Source organism: Protomyctophum parallelum (assembly GCF_964188405.1).
Source record: "Protomyctophum parallelum genome assembly, chromosome: 1".
Classification (NCBI taxonomy): Eukaryota; Metazoa; Chordata; class Actinopteri; order Myctophiformes; family Myctophidae; genus Protomyctophum; species Protomyctophum parallelum.
Window position 1 is genome coordinate 30,151,383 of NC_139697.1, and position 23,587 is coordinate 30,174,969.

At 41.3% G+C, this 23,587-nt stretch overlaps 1 protein-coding gene across 1 annotated transcript; it reads left to right on the top strand.

Annotated features, from left to right (window-relative positions):
• Positions 1-168: 168 nt before the first annotated feature.
• cibar1 (CBY1 interacting BAR domain containing 1) lies at positions 169-16,468 on the top strand. Its single transcript, XM_083775975.1, has 8 exons — positions 169-334; positions 3,710-3,944; positions 5,345-5,413; positions 7,743-7,844; positions 9,684-9,788; positions 11,257-11,370; positions 14,440-14,559; positions 16,340-16,468. The coding sequence occupies exons 1-8, from the start codon at positions 306-308 to the stop codon at positions 16,457-16,459; spliced, it is 894 nt and encodes a 297-aa protein (XP_083632101.1). The 5' UTR covers positions 169-305; the 3' UTR covers positions 16,460-16,468.
• Positions 16,469-23,587: the final 7,119 nt, after the last annotated feature.

Genomic DNA, 23,587 nt, shown 5'->3' on the forward strand with positions numbered 1-23,587 from the left:
TTAAAATGTACTGTCAATTCTACAAACTGTTAATAAATATTTCAATCAATCAATCAATCTTAGAGTATATACTCTATGGTTGGGATTCGTGAACATAATGAGCCAGTACAACTCAATTTCCCAGCATACCCCGCGTCATCGGATATTCTCTGAAGCTCCATGGAAACGGGAGATTGGCGTGCTAGCCTAGTAGCTTTGCCGAGTGTAAACGTTTGAGATCCCAGAATAAGCTAAATCTCTGTGTTGATATTCAGTATCTATTCTGTTTGTAACGTGTGTTACCGGGCAATCGCCAATCGGTCGTGATGTTTCGCACCCCAGACGCAAGAGCCAGGTAAAGAAATACTCCATGCTGCACATCTGCAACTGTCCTTTGCTAACGAGCTAACGTTCAAAGCTCTTTTTTTAGGGCTTTTGTAAATCAAACGTTTGTCCTGCTGAGAGAACATCAAAATATCTCTATTTTGCCCCACACCTGAGTTAGTACGGAGATTCCCACTGGGGAAATGCCGATATGAACTTTGAGTTATGCTACTTAAAGATAGGTAGATAAGAAGACAGAGATTACATACTGCATGATTGATTGATGATTGATTGATTGAATACTTTATTAAAAGTTTGCAGAAAAAAAGCACAGAAAAGTACATTTCAATATTAAGGTCTGGCCTAAGATGATTTAAACACACAAAAGCCTATTGGCTTGTTTCCATTGGGGTCCCACCTCACCCCTGCCCACTTAGGCCAATTAGGCTGGAATTGCTTAGGGCTGACGACAGAGTACAGTACAGCATCTTGCAATGGGTCTGGTCCACAAGATTCATTCGATACACCACCATCCACCAAGATACGGTGTGTACCTGTCTAAATACTTCCTTAATGTCAACGAAGTCCACACCCATAACACCAGAGGGAGTTCAACAAACCATGTGCAACCCAGATTTGGCACAAACAAGGGACTAAATTATTTTCGCTCCTATGCCACCAAAATGTGGAACGCAACAGTCATTAAGACCCTTTATTAATCCTTCAAAACCGCTCTCCAAGGGCACCTGCAGACCTTAGCCGCAATTTGTAACTCTAGATTTTTTTTATAATGGGATGAATCTAGAGTTGCAATACCCTCCATTCAGTCCATTGACTCCCCACTCATCCAATTTGGTTTGCGATCTGCTTGTCTTAAACAACGTTAAACTCAACAACATTGCAGCTGTAGTCCAACCTTGAATTATCCTCTTTCAATCTGCTGAGCTTGTTTTTCATAAAAATCCACCGTAGACATGTTATGAGCTATACTTTCTGTCAATAAATTCTGTGCAGGTGATTCTTTTTCTAAGTGTTGCAGTTTGGAAGCACTCGTTTTTGTTAACGCGTCGCTCTGCTGCCTCCTGCATTATGTGCAAATTCGAAACAGGTGGAACGCCGTTCAATGACATATGACGAGTGCTTCCAAACTCCAGCACTTAGAAAAAGAATCACCTGCAGAGGATGTCTTGACAGAAAGTGGCTCATAACATCTCTACGGTGGATTTTTATGAAAAACAAGCTCGGCAGATTGAAAGAGATAATTCAAGATTGGACTACAGCTGCAATGTTGTTGAGTTTAACGTTGTTTAAGACAAGCAGATCGCAAACCAAATTGGATGAGTGGGGATTCAATGGAGGGGGCAACTCTAGATTCATCCCATTATTAAAAAATCTAGAGTTGCAAATTGCGGCTACTGCAGACCTGCAATTCGAAACTGGACCCCGTAAAATCTGAATGCCCCACCCACCCCTTTTTACCTCCTGATGATTTCCTGTTTTTGGCTATATAGTAGTGTATATTTGTACGTCTCTAAATGTTATGATGACTTGAACATGGTGTAGCAGGACCCTATTGTGTAATGCTTTATGGTGTCGTCCACAGTTAACAGTTGTGCTTGAAATGTACTGTAATTCTCCAATCTGTTAATAATTACTTCAATCAATCAATCCCTGTCCAGGCTGTCCCTCACACACAGTTAATGTAATAATCACAATCTATATAATCGATTGTTATATACATGGTAACCCGGAGTGGGCACAGTGGGCACACACACACTAAATTAGAAATGACTAAATTTTATGTAATCTTTTCCCCAAATGTAAAATCCTTGCACATCTTTCAGGGAGGGTGAATTTTCCCGTAGGCCTACCCCATGCAATATATATAATCACAACAATACAGTGTGTCGCTGGAAAGAAAATGTAATAAAAAAATGCATCATTAACAATTACATGTTCCGCATTTTGCTGGGGCGACCCCTGACCCTACTTTGATGATGAGTGAAAACGTGCAAGAAGCCATCACGCTCAAGCCTGTGATGCTTCCGTTACACGCTCTGAACGCAGAAGCAGTCACGCTTTCCTTTCCTATAACGCTGCTTCCATCACTCTGCTACCTGTAATGCTATTGCTTGCCTACTCTCTATGGTTACTCTTGCCTGTAATGCTGGCCTTTTCCTCCTCACGTGTGCTTTGAAGAGCCTTGGCTTGTAAGTGTTCATGCTTTAGTTGTACTTATACTGTTGCATTTCTGTATTTTGTGAGAGAGTGCATTGAGAAACGGCCTTGTTTCTGTACATTTCGAGAAGTTTATTTGTACGGAGGCATCCCCCAAAGTGACAGGAGCGCAACTTTTTCATATCACGTCAAATAAGAACTGTGTTCCAAAAATAAACAAATGATCACGGTGGTTTGACTCGTATGGATATAAAGAATCAACTGAGAAAACGCTAATGGTACTGCCGTCGAATTATTAAGAATTTCGCTATCAACGGACGCTATCAATATCACTGACTGTTGTGACGATACAGAGACACCTCCCTGACAATATCGCTGAGACAGTTATTTAAATTTGGACCACAATGCTTATATGAGAAATTGAGAATATTTAAAATGAAACTTCTATGGCCCTGGACATGGGGATGAGCGAATGATCAGGACTTGGGTAGAGTCTGTCCGCTCCACTGTAGTGCTGACATAATGAAGTGACATTATTCTGGTAGAGTGTCTCAGTCGTTCTCGCCTTTAATTTAAGGCGTCTTACTGGTATTACATACACAGGCCTCTATTTTGTTTTAATCTGCCCCACCACCACATAAGGACCCAGTTGACAACACAGTACAGCCACAATATAGCCTGTACTGACTGTGTTCCCATAGTAGAGTTGGGTGATGACTTCAAATCAATATCATGATTATTTTAACTTCACACTCAATTGTGATTAATTATTATTAGTATTTTCTTTTCAGGTAGCATTGGTTCATGATCAAAATGTCAAGTCAACACAAACTGAACATCTTCCTGCTCCCATCACTGTGCAAAACACACAAATCTGGTCTTTTCTTACGACTTATTACTTGATACCGTGTCGTAAACAAGAACGACTTTGATTGATAACATTTCTTTTAAATGATAATTGTCACACCATTATCAAAACGATAAAACGCAGCCACCAGCTTATTTCCGTTGCAGTTCTTTCATATGTATGATGCGATCTATGTGTGTAAATGCACATTGGCCGACACCCAAAGGTCACAGTGCCTAAAGTGTCCTAGTGTATGCGAATGTCAGTCCAAGCACCCATAGGTGCAATAAAACGTCCTTGTGGGAAAAGTGTGGGCCGTGCTCTAGAATCTGTTCTCTGCACTGAGTCATCCTAAAGTTTCACTTTCTCCACCACCGCCAGGGACAGTCAGACCAGACAGATCCAGCAGAACGTCACCAACGTGGAGAAGCACTTTGGCGACATGTGCCAACTGTTCGCTGCCTACGTCCGCAAGACGGCCCGTCTGCGGGACAAGGCCGACCTGCTGGTCACTGAGATCAACCTGTACGCGGACACGGAGACGCCCAACCTCAAGAGAGGCATGAAACAGTTTGCTGAACAGCTGGCCAAGGTTCAAGACTACCGTCAAGCTGAGGTTGGAGTAGTAACTTTAATATATTGGTGTCAGTGAGTCAAAATTATTGTAAAACAAGTGGTAAATGGGTGTCAGCTAGGACAGTGGTTCTCAAACTTATTTAATTTCAAGACCCCATGGGTACCCCTTTTATGGGTCCATTTGGTTCCTCAGAGTTACAGACCTGTAAGGGTCCATTTGTTACCCTGCCTGTCAAGGAGACCCTGAGGGTCCCCGGACCCCACTATGAGAACCACTGAGATAGGATCCCTAGGTCAGTGTCAGTGATATCTTGATCAAAGCGATAATGTACACAGGTCATTATTGCTTTACCTTGAAGGGCTTTATTTTCAAATACTGCTTCACTGTACATTAAGCCGCTTATTACACAGCTACAATAATTTGATAGGAAATATTGAGTTAAAATAAGTTGCACGCTTCCACTTTCTTAGCAATGTAAACGGAGACAGAATTGACCAAATCATCATGACGTCACCACAACCAAAAATGGTAGATGATGCTGGCAGTGTGCCATTCAAGGATACTCCGTCTCAAACACATAACGACAGCAGAACTCAAAGTTGTTTACTGTCTATAATGTTGTAGTTAACGTTCAATGAAACGTTTTGATGTTAAACCCAGTATCAAAACAAACAGAAGGCATTCTACTCTCTGGCATAACATTACCTAAGTTTGCATCCCGTATGTCTGTGGCCTTTGCCTGCATAGTCTTGCGTGGCTGTTGCTTCTCTCAATTTCCAAATGCTTCCGTCATACAGTCTCGAGCAACGGAAGCTCTATCATGAATAAGCAATAAAGCGGAAGTGGTGACACCTCCCCCACACAGTTTCTTCTTTAAAGTTGCACAATTTTATAGAAATCATCTAAGCATACAGTATATAGCATGCTGGTTAGCAGAAATATAAATGAAAAACTAAAATGTAAAGATATTTTAAAATATATTTTTGTGTTATTGCTGTCTGGCTACATGAGACTATTGCCTGCAAGAAGCATACTGATATCTTTTGCAAAATATGGTATTGTGTAACCTATAACAATTTGATTAGTAACTATCATTTAATTAATTATTGTTATTGTAACTGTTTATAGTTGCCTTGTTTTGTCAAGTAATGAAACATTGTCTTGTGCAAAAGTCATCCGTGCACCATTACATTTTTGGCACCAAAGGTTTGTGAAAAGCCAGGTGTTCTACTACTATTTAAAGTTCAGTTGTCAGAGAAGTTGGCTCACTGGAAATACTCTGCTGCACTGAATGGAACAGAACCTTAATTAGTATAATTGGTAACACCTGTGTTTACTGTACTAGTTAATGTAAGTATGGCTGCCATGACAAATAACAGTCCACCAATAATGGATGATTTATAAGTGAAAATTCTGCCTAAATTGAATCCATTTTCCAGGTGGAGAGGCTTGAAGCCAAAGTGGTAGAGCCATTAAAAAGCTACGGGGCCGTTGTGAAAAGCAAAAGGGTAAGTTGTACTACAACACATGAACTCAAAAGAACATAAATATTTGTATTTGAGATTATATTTCTATTATTTACTACTTCAGGGAGCAAAATCCCATCCCAGTCAAATGCAGGCTCACTTAGCCAATACAAAAAAGATTAGTTGTTGGTTGTCAAATTTATAGACGTCACATTGCTGAGTGTCCACTAGAGGGCAGCATTGGCTTGTCTATCCCAAAGCCTCAGTGTCTGCTGTAGTGTGGTCGCCTTAATATATATTTTAAACATCTTACAAGATGTTAAGCCAAATAACAGTCAATAGGCTCCAAAATGTACTGATAGACTTTACTTAAGACCAAGTGAAACGAACACATTACTCCTATTTTAACATCACTACACTGGTTGCTTGTCTTTTAGGATAAATTATTTGACAGATTACTTTTATGGCACTTCATGGAACTGCATCCTAATGAATTACATTTTAAATTTATGGGCCTATGTGCAGCCTGAGGTCGTCAGACAGGAACCAGCTGTTAGTTTCTGAGGCGAGGCTGAAGACTAAAAGCCAAATTCATACTTTATCCTGTGAAAATAGGCTATTTCCATGCGATGCTTTGGTGTGATGGAGCATAAATTAGGCAGGAGGGTCTTTGCTATAGGTAGGGGCTTCTGGACTGAATGACCTGCTGGCTTCTCACTTCTTAAAACGTACTTTCATCAAAAGGCTTTTCCATTGATTCGAAAGGTATTGTAATTTCAGTGTTTGATGCTACTTTATAATGCTTACATTTCTTACTAAACTTTTATTTTAAATATCTATTAATATCCCCATCATGCCTGATGATAGACATTTAATTACCACTTGATATGCTTGATTGACAGGAGTACCGAGGTGTCTATTCAAGGCCCCTCCTGTTTTCTCTAGATTATGAATATATTTGATCTACAAGCTCACAACGCTTTGTGTTGCCAGCTTGTCGACATTTTCACCGAATGTTTGGCCCAGAATCAGGGTGCTAACGTTTATTTGGTTATCAGTATTGTTTTTTGTTTTGGGGCATACTGCAACCCTTAGTTAGCATTAGCGGATATCTATTATCTACAATGAGATTGAGCTAACAGTTAAGTTTTGTTTCTGTGTGTTCAAGCTGAATAATGTTGGCACGGTCGTAGACTTAGAATGTCAGTCAGTGGTTTTCATGGTCTGTCTGTCAGACCGATGGTAATGTAAATGTTGTATAATCACAAATTGCACTCGCGGGAGGGTGGCCTGCTTTATCATATTACTTCCTTATTTACTTTAAATGAAGTTATTAGCTTACTGTACTTTTACTAGTGTAGTCATAGCAAACATCATGGCGACCGGAACTAGTCCATTTTAGGAATGACTGCCCATGTCTCGTCCCCTATATTGTCCACTCGGTACCTATTGGCATGCCTAAAAGGGGGTCCCCTCAACCGTGAGGCTTCCCAAGCCTTCCTCTTCTCTTGTGTTTGGACAGGGGGGTGACGTTCGGTTTTCTTTGTTAATCACTTGTCATTGCTGGTGTTTGTCAAAGTGCTGTTTTTCTAAATATATATTTTTTATCCCACGATTTTGTAACTCATTTTTCACCCCTGTGTCAATCATCTAATGTGATCCTGGGCTCTACACACCCTCCGCCAACCTGGGGAGAGCAATGGACTTAACTCCTTCTGCTTCCTTCATGCTTGAGTGTCCAAGTTGCTCCTTTACACCTGACAGGGGGGAGTTTCCCTGGTTGGACGTAGCGCGTGAAAGGAACACGTTATTCCAACCAGTTCCTTTCCCCTCCATCAGGCGCCCCGGCTGGCCAGGGGGAGGCAGTTTAGAGACCAGGATTACTGCATGTTTTTGTGAGGGTACCTACCCTAGGGGACACGGGGAGAACATGCAAACTCCACACAGAAAGACCCTTTCGCCAACCCCGCCTTCGGGTATGGGCACTGATGACGCGGAGGAGGAAACACGCCGCCAGCACCCACAGCGCCCCTAGCGGGAATCAAACCCAAAGTGCTGTTGAATGTTGAAATGCTATTCATGGGAATGCTATGAGCCCCACCACTCTCTTGAACACTGTTTAGGGGTCTGCCATGGTCCAATGCTGGCCACATGGTCCAGCATTGTTACAGCAGTGTTTAGCACTTCAACTAGATTTTCAGGCCGTATAGCGGCCACTATTGTTTTATAGATTTTATTTTATTATTTTGTGTTCCCATTTAGTTTTTAGAATCAACACGTTCTTCTGGGGTGAGCATAGATTTCCATGATCTGTTAATTAGGAGTCCTGCAGGGCCTGGTTATACATGGACCTCTGTTGTCACCCTCACAGGCTGATCTGAAGACGACCCAGAGTGCCAGAGAGAGAGAGGCCAAGCAGATGGCTCAGCTGGAACGCACCCGACAGAGGAACCCCTCCGACAGGCAAATCATTGTATCCTTTACCTCAGCGATTCGAAACCTTTTGAATTTCAAGGACCCTCAAGTTTGATATTATGCATTACGTCACAGACCCCCTTTTTTTATCTCTGGGACCCCCCGATCTGCACTGTAAGATCATGAGTGTTTATTTAAGTAGTAGAGTGTACTAATGGAAGCAAATGGACCCTTAGGTGTCTCGACATTGATAAATAGTGCTTTAGCCAGTCTGTCCTCGTATCATCCCATCCCATCACATCGGCCCAATGGAATGATGTTGGATACCGGTATAAAGACTTTTACTGAATAAAACATTATTTTAATCAATCTGTATGGTAGATAATCTTTACTAATTTACTGCCATTTAGTGTTTACATAGCCTATTAAAGCCGTTTTTGAGTGTTTGTTTCTTACTAATCATTCAAGACCCATAGAATCTTTGGTTCTATGACTTGGTAAAATATCTCAAAAGAAAGACAAGAGTCTCTACTTTCATAGGGGGGTGTCACTGCGATGTTCTATCGTAAACACTGGAAAACACATATGATGACTGTCATACCGACGAATGTCAATGACAGTGAATGAGTTCATACGGATACATTTAGATCCTGTGAGCGTGCACCTTAAATAATCACCAGGAAAAATGCATTCAAACAGACATTGAGTCTTGAACCTAAACCTTTGTTCTGCATTTGACATTGCACACCATTGTACACCATTCCTACCACATCTATCAGCATCAACAGGAAGGATTGGTGCACCTCTGTGCCATGTGCTGAAAGGGTGTGAATATTTTGATGTGTCTTAAAACGTCCAGAAACATGATTTACAATGCAAGAGAGAGCACGTGCCCGGACATAGGAAAACAATGTTTTTTGCTGGCGATGAGTCTGATCTGTACGGATCGTCATGTTGGCCGAAATGAAACAGAAAATGAATAGAATCTGTGAAGTAGTATGGCTTAGTCAGCTTAGAATCTGTGTCCTACTAGCGTTTAACTCGAGTCCACCCCCACCGTCTGAACTGTGTTGAGCATGTACAGTAAGCTGCTGTACATTGGTTACAATGTTGGTCAAGTTGTATGTTTTGTTCATTATTATTATTATTCTATGGTGAGTTCCTTAACCAAGCCGTCAGTCCCAGGTTGGTCTCTTCAGCTCATCTGTACTGGTGATGTATATGACTGTAAAACACTGATCATTGCTCCAACATTGTATATCAATTATTCATAAAATAAATTAATCCAAATCCAGCAAAAACATTTAGGCATAGGTTTCTGTCAAATTTGAGGGAGTACAATTTGTGAGGTCGTCTTTATTATTCACATTTCGTAGGGAAGTACATTTTTAGAAAACCAACACCTATGAATCTACTTTAATGCATCAATTCAGTCTTCAGTATTTCCACATTCATTTTGTATCATTTACAGCTTATTTTAGTAGTTAATTTATTGGTATAAAATGAGGCTTTATGTATGCATTCATGTATGTCACTGTCTACAATGACTCGTACACTGTAACATTCAATCGCTGCCTATGCACAGCCTTGAAACTTAATATTACATCTGACACGATGTAGTTCAATTTGGTGGTCATACATAACTCCTGAACTATTCATCATAGAGCAATGAGACCGATTTCATTTTTGAATCTCGTCTCAAACATCTCACTTCTCTCCATTACGTTTGTAGATTCTATATTCTATTCTATATTCTCTATATTCTATACCTTCTATAATGATGATAATGGACGTCAAAGTTTGTCATTTCACAACTCGATTAGGCCCACCTCTACAGTAGGTTGCCCTCGTTTTGAGAGTGTTTTTGTGGTCTGACGTCGTTCCTTTCTCCCGGCAGGCTGAAACGGAGCTCCAGAGAGCCACCATGGACGCCACACGCACCACGAGACGCCTGGAAGAGACCATCGACGAATTTGAGACGCAGAAGATCCGAGACATAAAGGTCACTCTCTCTCCCAAGTCGCCGGCTTCAACGTCTCCTCCCCTTTCACTGAGTTCCCAATCTCTGCTTTTCTTCTTTGCATCTTCTGTCCCTCTGCTCTTTTGTTCATGTGAGTCAGCCGCTAATGAAGAAGAGCCAGGAAGAGGTTATTTCAGGGCAGAGAGAGACTCGAACCAACCTATGCTTTCCGGTCCCTTCTTTGTTGTGACAGTGAAGGCTTTATGGCTTTGTGATCCTTCCTGCCTTTAACCTCTTTTACTTTGAGCCATCTGAATATGTTCCTGTGCTGTACAACGCGCCTTCACCTTTTCATGTGCTGAATGGAAAAGGAAAGCTCACCACTGTATGCTTGTGTAACTCACCCGTTTCCAACCTCCCAACCATGGTAGATATTCGCATGAGTGATTTTTGGGTTTGGTCGGTTTGAATGAGTCAAAATGATCACTTTCTGTTTTGATTCTTTTACTTATAGTTAGGCAAGGCAAGTTTATTCGTACAGCACATTTCAGCAAGGCAATTCAAAGTGCTTCACACAACGTTGAGAGCATTAAGACAAAGTGTAGACATTTGACATTTAAAAAGTTATTAAGGAATTAAGAGTATACAATAAGAATATGCTAAAATCAAAGCAATAAAAATATGAGAACAAGGTAGTGTAGCACAAGAAATGTATCAAAAACCTTGGTAAAAGGAAGCGGCAAGCAGAAAGGTCTTCAGTTCCGCTTCAAAGATTATAGCAATGTCCGTTTACCTGTGTACCTGTGTAAGCACGAGTATGTGACTTATTTATACCAGTAGGGGGCGCCAGAAACGGAGAGAGGGGTAGTGCTGTGTCTCTAATGAGAGAGAGAGAGAGGTGGGGGGAATTGCACCACTCAGTTCACACGTGTGTGATTTTTATCACTTCATCAGGGATGCCTCTTCCGGTTGTGTCCTGCTTTGTATTGTGTTACTGTAGTTTAATCTGATGTATGCAGATTGGCTTCTTTTAGTTTTGTTTCACATCACCTTCTTATACTAATGACTAAAGTCTCTGTGACTGTTTAAAAAGTCAGTTTTAATCCTATTTTAACTTATGTTGCATAATATATTTATATTTTATATTAATAGTCATAAATTGTTATAAATGCTTTTTGGTTAAATTATTAAGAAATAGGCTATTATATAGTGATCACATTTTTTTATTTTTCCTGAAACAATACAAAAATTACTTGGGCCATTAGTTTAAAGACAGGGTGCAATGGCTTTTTGGGGATTTTATTTTTAAGTTTCAGTCTAAAACGGAAGGCTGTGTGCTTCTGAACCAATCGGAGCGTTGCATCCCTTCAGCCTATTGGTTCTATAGCTCTGCAACGCTGGAGTTGTTTGTTTACAAAACTTTACAGGTCTACACGTTCTGTGAGGCTACATTAGAAACAAAACCAAGACAATTAGATTGAGAACTGAAATGTCATCCTGTACCCTGCAGAAGATCTTCGGGGACTTTCTGACGGTGGAGATGTCATTCCATGCTAAGGCCTTGGAGCTGTACACGGCCGCCTATCAGAACATCCAAAGTGTGGACGAGGAGGAGGACCTGGAGGTAAGAGGCTGCTTACTTCAGGCCATGTCAGCTGACATAGACGGTGTGTTTCTATCTCGGGGTTCCCACGGTCATGACATTCCTGGAAATGTTTTGAAATGAGAGAGAACCTTTCCAAGCCTGGAAAAGGTTTGGAATTTATCAAATGTTTTGGAAAATGTTTGGATTATACATCGTTTTGTTCATTAAAAATCAGTATGTACGACACGTATATGTACATACTTTAGTTAGTTATTAGTTTATTTATCTCTGTCATGATTTAACAAAGTAAACATAAACATAAGTATAAACATGGTAAGAATTAGTGCTACACTGGACAATCTATGTCTCCGAGTGTGGCCTAATGTACAGTCATCCCACGTGACAAATATACAGTAATCGTTCTACAATTCTAACATGTCGAACCATGATACGTTGTTGGCTTGTAGATCTGTTGTTTTTGTCACGTGACACCTTTGCTCAAGCTGAGGCTGTCTTGTCTTGGGGCATTGATTGCACACTGGTTTAAGAGCCTCATTATTGCACTGTATGACTGGTATAAGCTAGATAGTAGTAAGTATCAAGACAAACACGTTGGCTCGTTGGCAGGCAAATGTGTCTGTATTTATATTAGAAAAGCTCTGGGAAAGAAAGTGGATGTCCCACTTCTCCTGCGCCGTCACGTAAATAACTCTTACTGAAAGTTGGAAACCAAATAATTATTAGCCTATAAATTCTAAGTTTAAATTATTTAAAATATATTTTCACGAACACTATCGTCATTCAAAGCATTCAATTTAAAAGATTGTGGAAGAGATAGTCTGGCTTGAGATACTACCAACTAACTAACTATGCAACGGCAACAATGTATTATCTGTGCTTTTGTACCTATGTACCATTACACTAGGTTTTATTTTATTTCTGCTGCTACTGAATTCCTCTGGGGCTGGAATCTGATCACAATTTGTTTTATGTCCATCAAGCCTTGACTAGACATTTGCTAACTTAACCATTTGAACATTCAGTGAGAACATCCAAGCTCACAACACGTTGCATAACTTGCGTTGAGTCATTGTGAGCTTTTTTTGGTGTAGAGTGAAAAAAGGAGGGAGCCTATTATAGAGCCCTGGTGCACTAATTTATAGTGTTTATGGTTGTAGTGAAACCCAGCCAAAGGCATCATGGTCACACATGCCCTCATTACTCTCACTGAGTCATTGCTTGTTCATACGGGATGGTACCACCGACGCCCTTTCACCAGTGTTGTCTTTGAGGTGGTTATTGTTGGATGGGATTTAACTGCTAAACTAAAGGGGCATAGGGTGAAATAAACATTGGCTGATTCAAAACTACAGCAGGTTAAAAACGGACAAATACTCAAATTAGTAATGGTGGTGTTAGATTTAGTTTGGCTGCTGTCTATGCTTGTGAATTCACTACATTGCCACACTCATGGCTCTGGGCATGCCTACATCTACTGTAACTAGCTCATTATTAATTTGGCTGCACCTGCATTGCTTTCAAGCCAGTATGTTTTTACTAGGGATGTGCCTAGGAGACATTTTGGCCGATATATTATACCGATGTCGATAACTTTTGTCCATTCTGAATAATACATGTAACGGGGTATCTGCACTGCAGGCTTAGGCAAGTCATATTTAACTTTAATACCTTATATTTAATATTGTGAGCTTGTAGATCTGTTCAAGCTGTTACTTTGGGCTTGTTTACCGGTATCTGTAAAGACAATCTGACCGAATAATTAAGCTGATAATAAAATAAAAAAACCGATGCGTTTGCTGATTAATCTCTCATCACTAGTTTTTACCATTCTGTAGTTTTTTGCATCATCTCGTTGTTGGAGGGTGTCCTCATATCAGGCACAACACATAGATAGACAAAACAATACATCAATCATGTCCACAAACGTAACAATCAACTTGACTACATCAAGAGAACAAGTCCTCCCAGAGTTGGTCTGATGATATCATAAGCCCCATCTCTCTCCACCCTTTGTTTTGTTTCTTTTTTTGTTGTTGCACTGAATCATCTCTCCTCCCATTCATATCAACGAGAAGTTATTCACCCGGATGTGGCACTCGTATCACAAAGACGGGAGATTTAATCATCCAAACGACACACACCAACGCCCGGCATGCAGATAAACCTGACTGAGAATCTGTGGAATGCATTTTTTATTCTCCAGAAAAAAAGTATATTAGATGCATCTTAGAGTCTGTTGCATTCCGTCATTTTTATCCTAACCTGGATTTGAACACTGGTCTCCCTGACGTGATTGACCATACTTGGTCAGGGGACGTATTGTGCTTATGAGCTTTGGGCATTAATACATGTCAGCCAGTAGCCTAGAGTAGGTGTCCTACCTGACACCAGAGTCTAAATGTTTCAATGGAAGAGTATGGTACCTCCAACCACTGCACACGTACCAGTTATATTGTAATAACATACGTGTGTGTGTGTGTGTGTTCGCTAAGGTCCAGTCACTCTGCGCGTGTGTAATCACTTTCAGGAAGGATGGGAAATTCATTTCCCCTTTCTCGTGGTTTCGCTCATACTTGGAATATGTGACGTGTAAAACGACTGTCAACATCTGTCTCTGTCAAATGATGGAGGTAGATGGTTTTTCCATAACAGGAGGATTCGTTGGCAAACAATTAAAGAAGCAAATGAAAGTATATATTTTTTGTCTGTTGTTCATTCTGGTTCCCTCTTTGGGGACACAGAAAATAGCAATGCAAGGTGAAGGATCCACATTCAGTCCTAGTATTTTAGAAATAACTGTAAAGAATTCCTCCAGTAATCCACCGGGCATGACCAAAACAATGAACATATGAGTCAAATCTGCTGATGCCTGAGAGCATCTATCACAGAAATAGCCAAATGGTCTGTTGTTACCAAAGGTCCTTTTTTCAAAAGGTATTGGCCTTAAAATATATAACAAATTTTAAAACTCTTTATTATGCAGAATGGCCCATTTCACAATGATCATAACTCATAACTGTACTGTACTTTCAGTGTACTTGGTTACATTACTTCCCACCACTAAACACGTCCTACTGTGTTTGGCAGGTGTTCAGGAGCCTGCTGCACCCCCCGGACCACCAGAGCCGTTTAGACATAGTGCGAGCCAATTCCCAAACCGCCCTCGATCGGACGGGCTCCTCCCTGAGCAAGACGGGAACATTACAGGTAAGATGCAGCATACTCTATATAGACACCTTTAACACTAGCATGTATGAGAGGTCATTTTGACCGTTTTTGAGTGGTGCAACCACTCAAAGGAACAGCAATGTCCGTGTTCACCCACCTATGTGTGTGTTCACCCACCTATGTGTTCGCCTATGTGACTATGAGCACCAGTATGATTATTGGTACCAGTAGGGGCGCTGTTGTGCCAGAAACAGAGAGAGAGATAGTGCTGCACTGTTGCCTGCTAATGAGAGAGAGAGGGGGGGAGAGGGGAGTTGCACCACTCAGTTCACACGGGTGTGATTTATTTTTAGATTTTGAAGTTTATTATCTTTGCCCATGAAGCTTTCAGAAAGCTCCCCTTCCATGACTATCATCATCCATCACCATTCTATCATCTCAGACATTTTTGACATCTGAAACATTTTTCTGAATATGAATTTAAGCACATGCTACTTGTGTCTCATTTTACTTCAGTCACACAAAAGGGAAAAAGAGAAGTGATCTAATAACATCATGGCTCCAATGTGACACATGCATTAAAGTTCCCAGTCGACCACAACGGAATTCAGACATTTGGATTCATGTCACTGAAAATTGCCTATCTGCAAAAGATGAAAGAGTATTTGAAGTGTTCAAACTGGCAGTAGATTAAAGAGTGTTTGAAGAGTGTTTGTCAAACTAGCAATAGAATACATCTTCCAAAGCCCTAATGGTTTTTTTGTACATCTTCCAAAGCCCTAATGGTTTCAGATATTTCTTCAATTTCTTCAATTGGTTGGTTAGAACGATAATATCCAAACATAATTCTACATATAGTGCAAATTTTTATAGGTAACACAGTGCTTGTTTGGGGGTCTCCTTTCATGCTGTTTAAAAAATCGCAGATTAGGATTTAATGACCTGTCAAAGACTCAAAATGTTACAATGCTACAGAACCACGGTGCGATAAAAGCTGTAGAATTTCCCACATTTAATTTTTTCTGTGGTTTGCCTCTGGATTTCCATCTTTGACAGCAACCCAATCAAAAATGCTGTTTTGTTCCACTGATGGAAAAATTAAAGTAAAAATGTTCTAATGTCTTTAGACCCCAGGCATCTTCCTCTTATAAGTATTGTTTATAGTAGTGTGCAGGTCCTCAGCCAGATTAATATAAATGTTGACTTTTTCATGTTTTACTCTGGTGTACTGAGGTTACTTGGAAAATATTACTTCCACATCCGTGCAGTGTAAACTTTTATGTGACAATATGTGACAATTCACAGCTTAATAGGTCACTAATGAAACACATTGCAATATGTTATAAATATAGTCTCAAGGAACATGTTTCACATTAACAACATTATAAAAGAGCTGTCTGGCACTTATAGACAGTTATCTTAGTAACGGAGAGCAGCTGATGCGCTTGTGTTTTCTATACCTATATATTAGAAAAAAGGGACAAATAATTTGGTCTCGATTTGGACTCGACCCCCCCCCCCCCCCTCCCCTTCCCCCTCGGAATTGGTCTTGACTTGGACTCGCTTTAGGTGGACTCGACTGCAACACTACATAATGCCTTTTACATTTCAGATTTGTTTGGCAGGGGTCGTTTACTTTTTCTTTGATGTCACAGGCCAGATTGAGACGGTCTACTCTACAGGCTGGTTCCAGCCCTGTAGGAAGTAGGAACACATAACGTGCTGTAGATGCATTCCACTCAGAAAGGGATGTTTTTATTTGAGTTTATTCCCAAGGAGGCAAACATCCGATGCAAATGCATTGTATTTGTCACCCTAGCATCAAAGGACGCCCAGGCACCAGAGACGAAGAGAGGAAGAGGACGAAGAAGAGGAGGATGACGAGGACGACTCTGAAGACTCTGAAGACGAGGATGAGGTCACAGACAATGACAAATAGACCCTCCCCCCCCCCCCCCCCCCCCCCCCCCCCCAATTTAGGGTTTGTTCGTAAATACGCTCTGAGAATCTGCTCCGATTTCAGAGAACTCTGGGTTTGACAACACAGAGTGCTCTGATATCCGTTAGTTTATGAACGGTCAGAATAGATACTCGTTTAGTAGCATTTCCGTTTTCATCTTTTCAAATGAATGTGAATTCATCCTCTGTATCCCGTATATCCTGTACATCCCATATTAATCGCTCATCAGCATCACTGCCCTAAACACAGTGTTGTTTTTAGTAGTTTAGAAGTGGACTAGGAAAAGGGAGAAGCCAAACATTTTCAACTTTAGATAGATTATCGAACGAGCTACAATCTTTGCATTTTGCATTGACTTCATTGGTTGTTGTCACAAATGTTTAAATGCTATGGACAATCTGGCTTTTCATTTCCGAAACAACCTGGCCACGCTCCAGCGCATACATACAAGAGTATGTTAAAACTTCAAAATGTATATTACGAACTTGGACGTTATTCTGTGTAGTCCGCAGACACTCAGACAGTCTCCTCTGATACATGTGACTGGTGCAACATGCTATCCCATGCAGTTCCCCTCTCTGTTGAATGGTCAGGGACCAACCTGACACGCTGGCAAGACCTATAGCCTGTTGAGTGTCTAAACGGAAGTAGTGGACGTTGACGGAAATACCACCCAAGGACGTTAGGCTTCACAGTTTACACAGCTGTTTACATTGCCAGTGTGTGAAACCTGGTTGTAAATGGTCGAAAAAGACCGTTAATGGGGGAAGTGCATCCACGGAAATATACGTAACTCGAGAACCGTTCGCCCCACCGGTTTCAAATTCGACACATACGTTCCACACCACCACAGGGAGTGCAGTGCCCGGCCTGGCCTGTTCTGACATCACAGTGAAGTTCTGACATCTGCATAGACTCCATATTTGGGCATGCCTGACGAACTCCATGTACGTAAGGGCATAAAAGGGACACAGACATAACATGCAGGGCCCAACTTGCATCGTTCCAAGTAGGCCAGTGCCCAACCGGCACCACTCTAGTCATCTTCAATAGATAGTTTCCAGGCTGAGAATGAGGCTATCGACAAAGTTCATCTACTGCCCGTCTTCCCTACCGCAAACATGGCCAAGCAGGATGCACAGCGGAATCCATGGTCTTCACGGCTGTGTGCAGAAACTTTACCCTTATGCCCCCCCTCCCTGGTATACAAAGAGTAAAAAAGACATTTGAGAATGTAGAAATGTGTCATATCTTTCAGTCCCAGTGTCATAGATAATGTCAGTGTTAAAGGTCCATTTGGTTTCATTTGTACAGTTAGATTCAAAGATTCAATGGGGTAGATTTGTCAGTCATTCATTAATACAAGAAGTGAAAGGCTTGCATCAGTGGTGCAGTATCTTTATTGATTCTGTAATTTACCACAAAGGACATTTAATTCTTTGAGTAATTTAGTATTAGCGTTTATTGTCCTCTAAACGTCAAGTATTGCATTAGCTATGTATTTTTGTATATTCAGTGCCAAAAGTGTACTATTTTTGGGCATGTTTGTATATGCCACAATGCCAGTGGAATGTACCGGGTTGCACTATGTGAGCTGGTATTTATAGAATAAAGACATTCCATTTTGTTTTAACTGATGACAAATGCACAGTATCCTTTTTCATGCTTTACAAATAGGCAAATACATAATGTCATAGTCATAATGAGCACAGAATGTACCGGCCGTCCCATTTCATAAAGATGTCAACCAGAAGACTTATCGCAGCTATTATATAGAGTGTTCCCTGTGTGTGAAAGGACCGGAGAGACGGCAGTTATGTGACGATGACAGTTGAAAGTGACTCATCTTTTCCTCTGTCATACAACATCGGTTCAAAATGAGGCGGGGGATGTGGGCACCTGCTGTGGACTTATCTGTATGCATGTATGTTTGTGTGCTTGCTAATGAGTTTGTGCACATGTGCAGACATGTATGTGGCATGTATAAATGGTGTGCGTCTGTGCCTATAGACCTGCTTGTACATGTGCATTCACCCACCACACCCAGTGGTGGACAGAAAACCAAGTACATTTACTTGAGTACAGTACTGAAGTAGCTTTTAGTAGCTTTATTTGAATATTTGTTTTTGCATACGTATGACTTTCACTTCAGTGCATAATATGAAAGATAAACAGTGTACTTAAAGGGATAGTTCAGATTTTTCTAACTTCAGCTGTATGAAATACTGGCCATTAATATAGTGGTTGCAACTGTATTAATTGATTGCCCAAATCTCGTGGTGGGAGTTCTGCTCTGGTTTTAGTGAAATATTAAGTAGTTCTGGTCATTTTCTGGGGGGCACAGGGGGCCACGCATTAAAAGTAAATTAATCCACAAAACTAACGTCATTTGTATTGTTGACCTATTCCTAAAATGTTAGTGCAACTTTCGTTAATTTTTTACCCCTCTATCACACATCTTTTTGTGTCCATATCACTACGCCCAAAACATAGTTCCATGTGATAGAGGGGTCAAAGTTGAACGAAAGTTGCGCTAATATTTTAGAAATAGGTCAACAATACAATGACGTTAGTTTTGTGAATTAATTTACTTTTACTGCGTGGCCCCAGTGCCCCCCACAAAATGACCGGAACTACTTGACCAAAACCAGAGCAGAATTCCCACCACGGGACTCGGGCAATCAATACAGTTGCAACCACTATATTAATGTTCAAAAAATCTGAACTATCCCTTTTAAGTTTTGACTCTACCTTCTAGTTTCTATTTCTTTCTACTTACAGTATATAAAGCATTTATCTTTTGCACCTTTTTTAAAAGAAAGTACCAATTTAACTCATACAAACTTGACAGAGCAACCTTCACTTGCAGTTGAGTAATATTTGACTATACTTTGACTCGAGTACTGGGGTTGAGTACTTTGTCCACCACTGACCAGCCCTGATAATGTGTGTGCGTGTGTGTGTGTGTGTGTGTGGTTTGTCACTGCTGACCCAGTGGCACCATGTTGGCTGATAGCGGTGGCACCGTGTCGTGTCGTGTCTTTGCATGAGTCACACAGGACGTTTACCATTCCATGGCTGGCTGTGTCTTGATGGCCGGAGCACTCTCTCTGTACGTGCAGATGGGTTATCACAATCTGTCCTGCCATCAATCGGGAATGCACACACACAACAACACCGCCACACAGTAAAAACCCAGTAGAAAGCGTTTGTCTCCATAATTCAACTTCTTGTAAATTAATGCACTATTTCTTTGCACAGAATATAGTCAGTCACGTGTCGTCGTGATTCTTAAAAATGTTGAAATTAAAAAGGTTCAATTTGTCTGGGTGGGTGGGTGGGTTTTACAGTATAAATATTAACGAGAGCCGGTGACTAATAACTACACTGGATCCATTGTAACGCTCTACTTTTCTTTTTACTGGTCTGGTAAAGTAACCGCTTTGGACATGCAGGGTTTCTGCCCCACCGTGACCATTTGTAACCAAAGAACAATCAGAAGGTCACCGCTACAGCGACCAGCTCTCCCACTCTGTGTGTCAATGCTGGTGTGAGCAAGACACTTAACCCCTATGCTGGTGGCTATTTTTTGCAAATATGTTTAATGTAGAGGAAAACAAGAGGGGTCCTAGTATAACCCCATTGCTGACTCCGGTCAAAATAGTATGTAGGGTTCAAGTGATTAAGCCCTCACAGCACTCACCATGACCATCTGAGTGGACATCTGCTGGGCGAATGCAAAAAACTAATTTTAACAAGATGGAAAAACTAAGGCAGTTAAAAAGCTTTAATATAAGGCTAATTAATCACTAAACAGGTTTAAATAATGAAAGCCTACTGTATGTGCATTATAGTTTTTTAAAGATGGGAGTGCTGTGACTTTTGTACTGTTTTGTATGTGTCTATGGCAGGGATTTTCAACTGATTATGAACCAGTGACCACCACCCTGACTGAGAATCAACCTGGGGACCACTGTTGTGTTGCCCTTAACAGCCATTATGTATTATTATATTGGTTATATGGGCACATTTCCTAATAATGGTGACTCAACCAGTCAATCCCGTACAGTGTGTGGGGCGTACACTTTCCCGTACAACTGTGGAAGTTCTTGACATCCAACTTTCCAGTAAATGACAACATTGACGTGTCAGTTACAGTCACCTATTTGTGCAAATAAAGGCACTTGTCACAGCATCGGAGCCCACGGTGTGCGAGCGTCTCCGAGCGTATACTACTCGCCGCTCGGCACCTGCCCAAGTTTGGGTTGGATGTGCATGTTTTTGTACTTTTTTCGTGTAACTTTGACGTGTCATCATACATCACCAGCGCATTTAGTGCACTCTGTTTCGCAACTTTGCATAGTCAGGGACCACATACAATACCTTCACGGACCACCAGTGGTCCACGGACCACCTGTTCAAATATGTCTTCCCTGTGTATTTTTGGTTTCTTCCTGAAAGCTGAAAGCCTTTGAGTCAAAAGGCCCAATCGAAATACCACCACTTTAGTGACATCATAGTACCTGATGATCATGTTTTATTGCCTTGGCTTTTCATCTTATTTTATTCTGAAGTTCCCCCCCCTTTATTTATTTATATTTAAACTTAACTTAACCAAAGACCACCTTCCACCTTCCATTGGCTTTTAGAACCCTGCATACTATTAATGAGACATTCACTGTGCAGCAAGTGGGCTCACTGAATCTAATTGGTGTGCAGCGGTACTGCCTGCACCTCACGTTGCCATCTGTCACGAGTCTCACGACCTGTCCGTCTGTCCATCTCTCTTTACCCCACTTCCTGTTTATCTTCCACTAAAGCTCCTTGATGGGAATGATTTCCAATTCACGCTCAAAGCGCTTCTTTTCCACGTCTCTCGACACGCTCGTGCTGTCACTGTGCCCCCTCCAAACCCCTCGCCCACGACATTAAGTACAACCCCCCCCCCCCCTCCTTGGCACGAGGAGATAACAGGTGTGTAGGTGGTTTGTTATTATGCTTACTGCGCAACAGCAGCGCCTTAATACAAATAAAGGTTAATGTGTATGCAAACACACACAGTCACACACGCTGACTTTCCAGCCTCTGGCCCTTTGTTTTGCTTTCTGTGAACCCAAATGGCCTGTGCTGGGGGATGAGTCATCGCTTATAAAAGTGTGCGTGTGTGAGTCATAGTGCATTGCCTATCTTACAGTAGAGACACCCAAAGGCTCCTCTCTCTGCTTCTAAACACACTGTAGTAAAATGTGCTAATTTATCCATTTCCAACTCAGCGAGTGCACAAATGAATAAACACAAAGGAGTTTACTTTGCAGATTGGAGGAGGTACAGATGCAGAGTAGAGGAAGTGCAGCGTGGCTGCTTTGTTAGGAGAGGTGGGGTCACGTGTACGAGGAAGAATGTGAGTCACGACCTATCGTCACGACCAGCCCAAAGTAGACAAATGGGGACAGGACAGAAGAGTGTGACTCTTCAGGTGGTACTACTTACCTGACCCGACACCAGGGTCTAAATGTCTCAGTGGAAGAGTAGGGGAGACCAGATCCAACCACACTGCAGATGCACTAGTTATATTGGCGTACAAATGTTTTATTCATTACAATTTGTTCTGGATTTCTGCTTTAAAGGTATATTCAGTGATTTCACTCAAAAAACCTTAGGTTTCGTTTTTGGCTGTGGGACCCAGCCTTTCGTCCAATCAGGATAGAGAGTCAAAAACGAAACCTAAGGTTTTTTGACCCCCAGGGGTTAACTGGGGACAGGGAGGAACTCCTTATATGGCCAGCACACTATAGTAGGGAGGATTATCACAACAAAACAAAAAAATAAGTGATATTTGAAATCACTGAATATACCTTTAACATGTTCAAGCTGGTGTACCTATTTTGGGCATGCACTTATTATGGGTAAGAATATATCAGAATATAAAGAATATAATTTCAAACCTTTCAAAAATGACACTTATTGAGCTACAAAGCTAAAGTGCCGTAACTATGCAAAGAACATGCTTGCTGGGGTTCAAGTAGTTCAGAGTACCTCTTCCACCAAACAGAGGACAGGCCTTATCTGTGCCTGTGAGTCACCGAGTCAGTGTGAGTCTTTTGCTCCGTTCCCATGTGTCACTCCTATCAGATCAGGATCTAACAGTATGTCATCCGTGGCACTGCGCCGTATCATTCCATGCACATACCTTAAGCAGCCCTTAAGCCATATGCCACTGACCTTGTTCTGTCACTATCATACACACAGTACACCTATGTGCTATGAATCACAGCAGGCCGCTGTGGTTTGTGGTTTACGAGTTTTCTCTCCCAGCGGAGAGCTGGGAAAGTCACCATGACAGATCTACACAAATCCTCAGGGTTTACTTAAATAGTGCAGTAAGGGATATTTTTGGGGTTAGAATAAGTGTTAAACAGCTCTATATAGCTCTTTAGAAAGGGGGTCTCCAGCTGTTTATTAAACAGAAAACACATTAACACTTAAGGTCGGGATAGCAATTTTATCCAATCAGAAGAGCATAAACTAATTAAATGTTAAATGAAGACTTCAATGAAATTGAACCCCCAGGAATTATTTCTGTACTGTTTGAGCAGCTGCCAAGCAAAGTTGTTTTTTTAGGCTCAACAATACACCCACCCCGCCACAATTCATTCTAAATTAGCCTTTATAATTTCCAGAGTGACTTACAGTAAGCAAGGTAATCACATAGCCCACATCAAATGGCCTACAGAGAGACAGTGTAGTGCCTCAGTAAACTAGGATCGCAGGCATCAGTCTAAACAACCTTTACTGGGCAGGCTAATATGAGGACCTACGTATATTCTGAGCTCAATTTCAGCTTGTTTAATTGTTTTGCCTTGATCACATCATCTAATGTTATGAGTTGAAATAAATGCAAACCGTAACGGAAGGAAGTCATATCAGTATCACCTTCTTTTCTTTCCCTGCCTTCTGATTTTGGCCGTCCGCCTGACCGTGGCATGATGACAACAGGTTTTAAAGGTGCAATGCGTACGTTTCATGCACTGCTAAGGATCTTTCCTCATAATTCAACCGCTTAAAATTCAACCGCTCTGACAGGAATAACTGCTTGTCTGTCCAGGC

Excerpts from the sequence above, each read along its gene's own strand:
- cibar1 (XM_083775975.1), top strand. The coding sequence starts at position 306 with ATGTTTCGCACCCCAGACGCAAGAGCCAG. Across the intron at positions 335-3,709 it reads ACCCCAGACGCAAGAGCCAG|GGACAGTCAGACCAGACAGA; the intron begins GTAAAGAAATAC and ends CACCACCGCCAG. Across the intron at positions 5,414-7,742 it reads CCGTTGTGAAAAGCAAAAGG|GCTGATCTGAAGACGACCCA; the intron begins GTAAGTTGTACT and ends TCACCCTCACAG.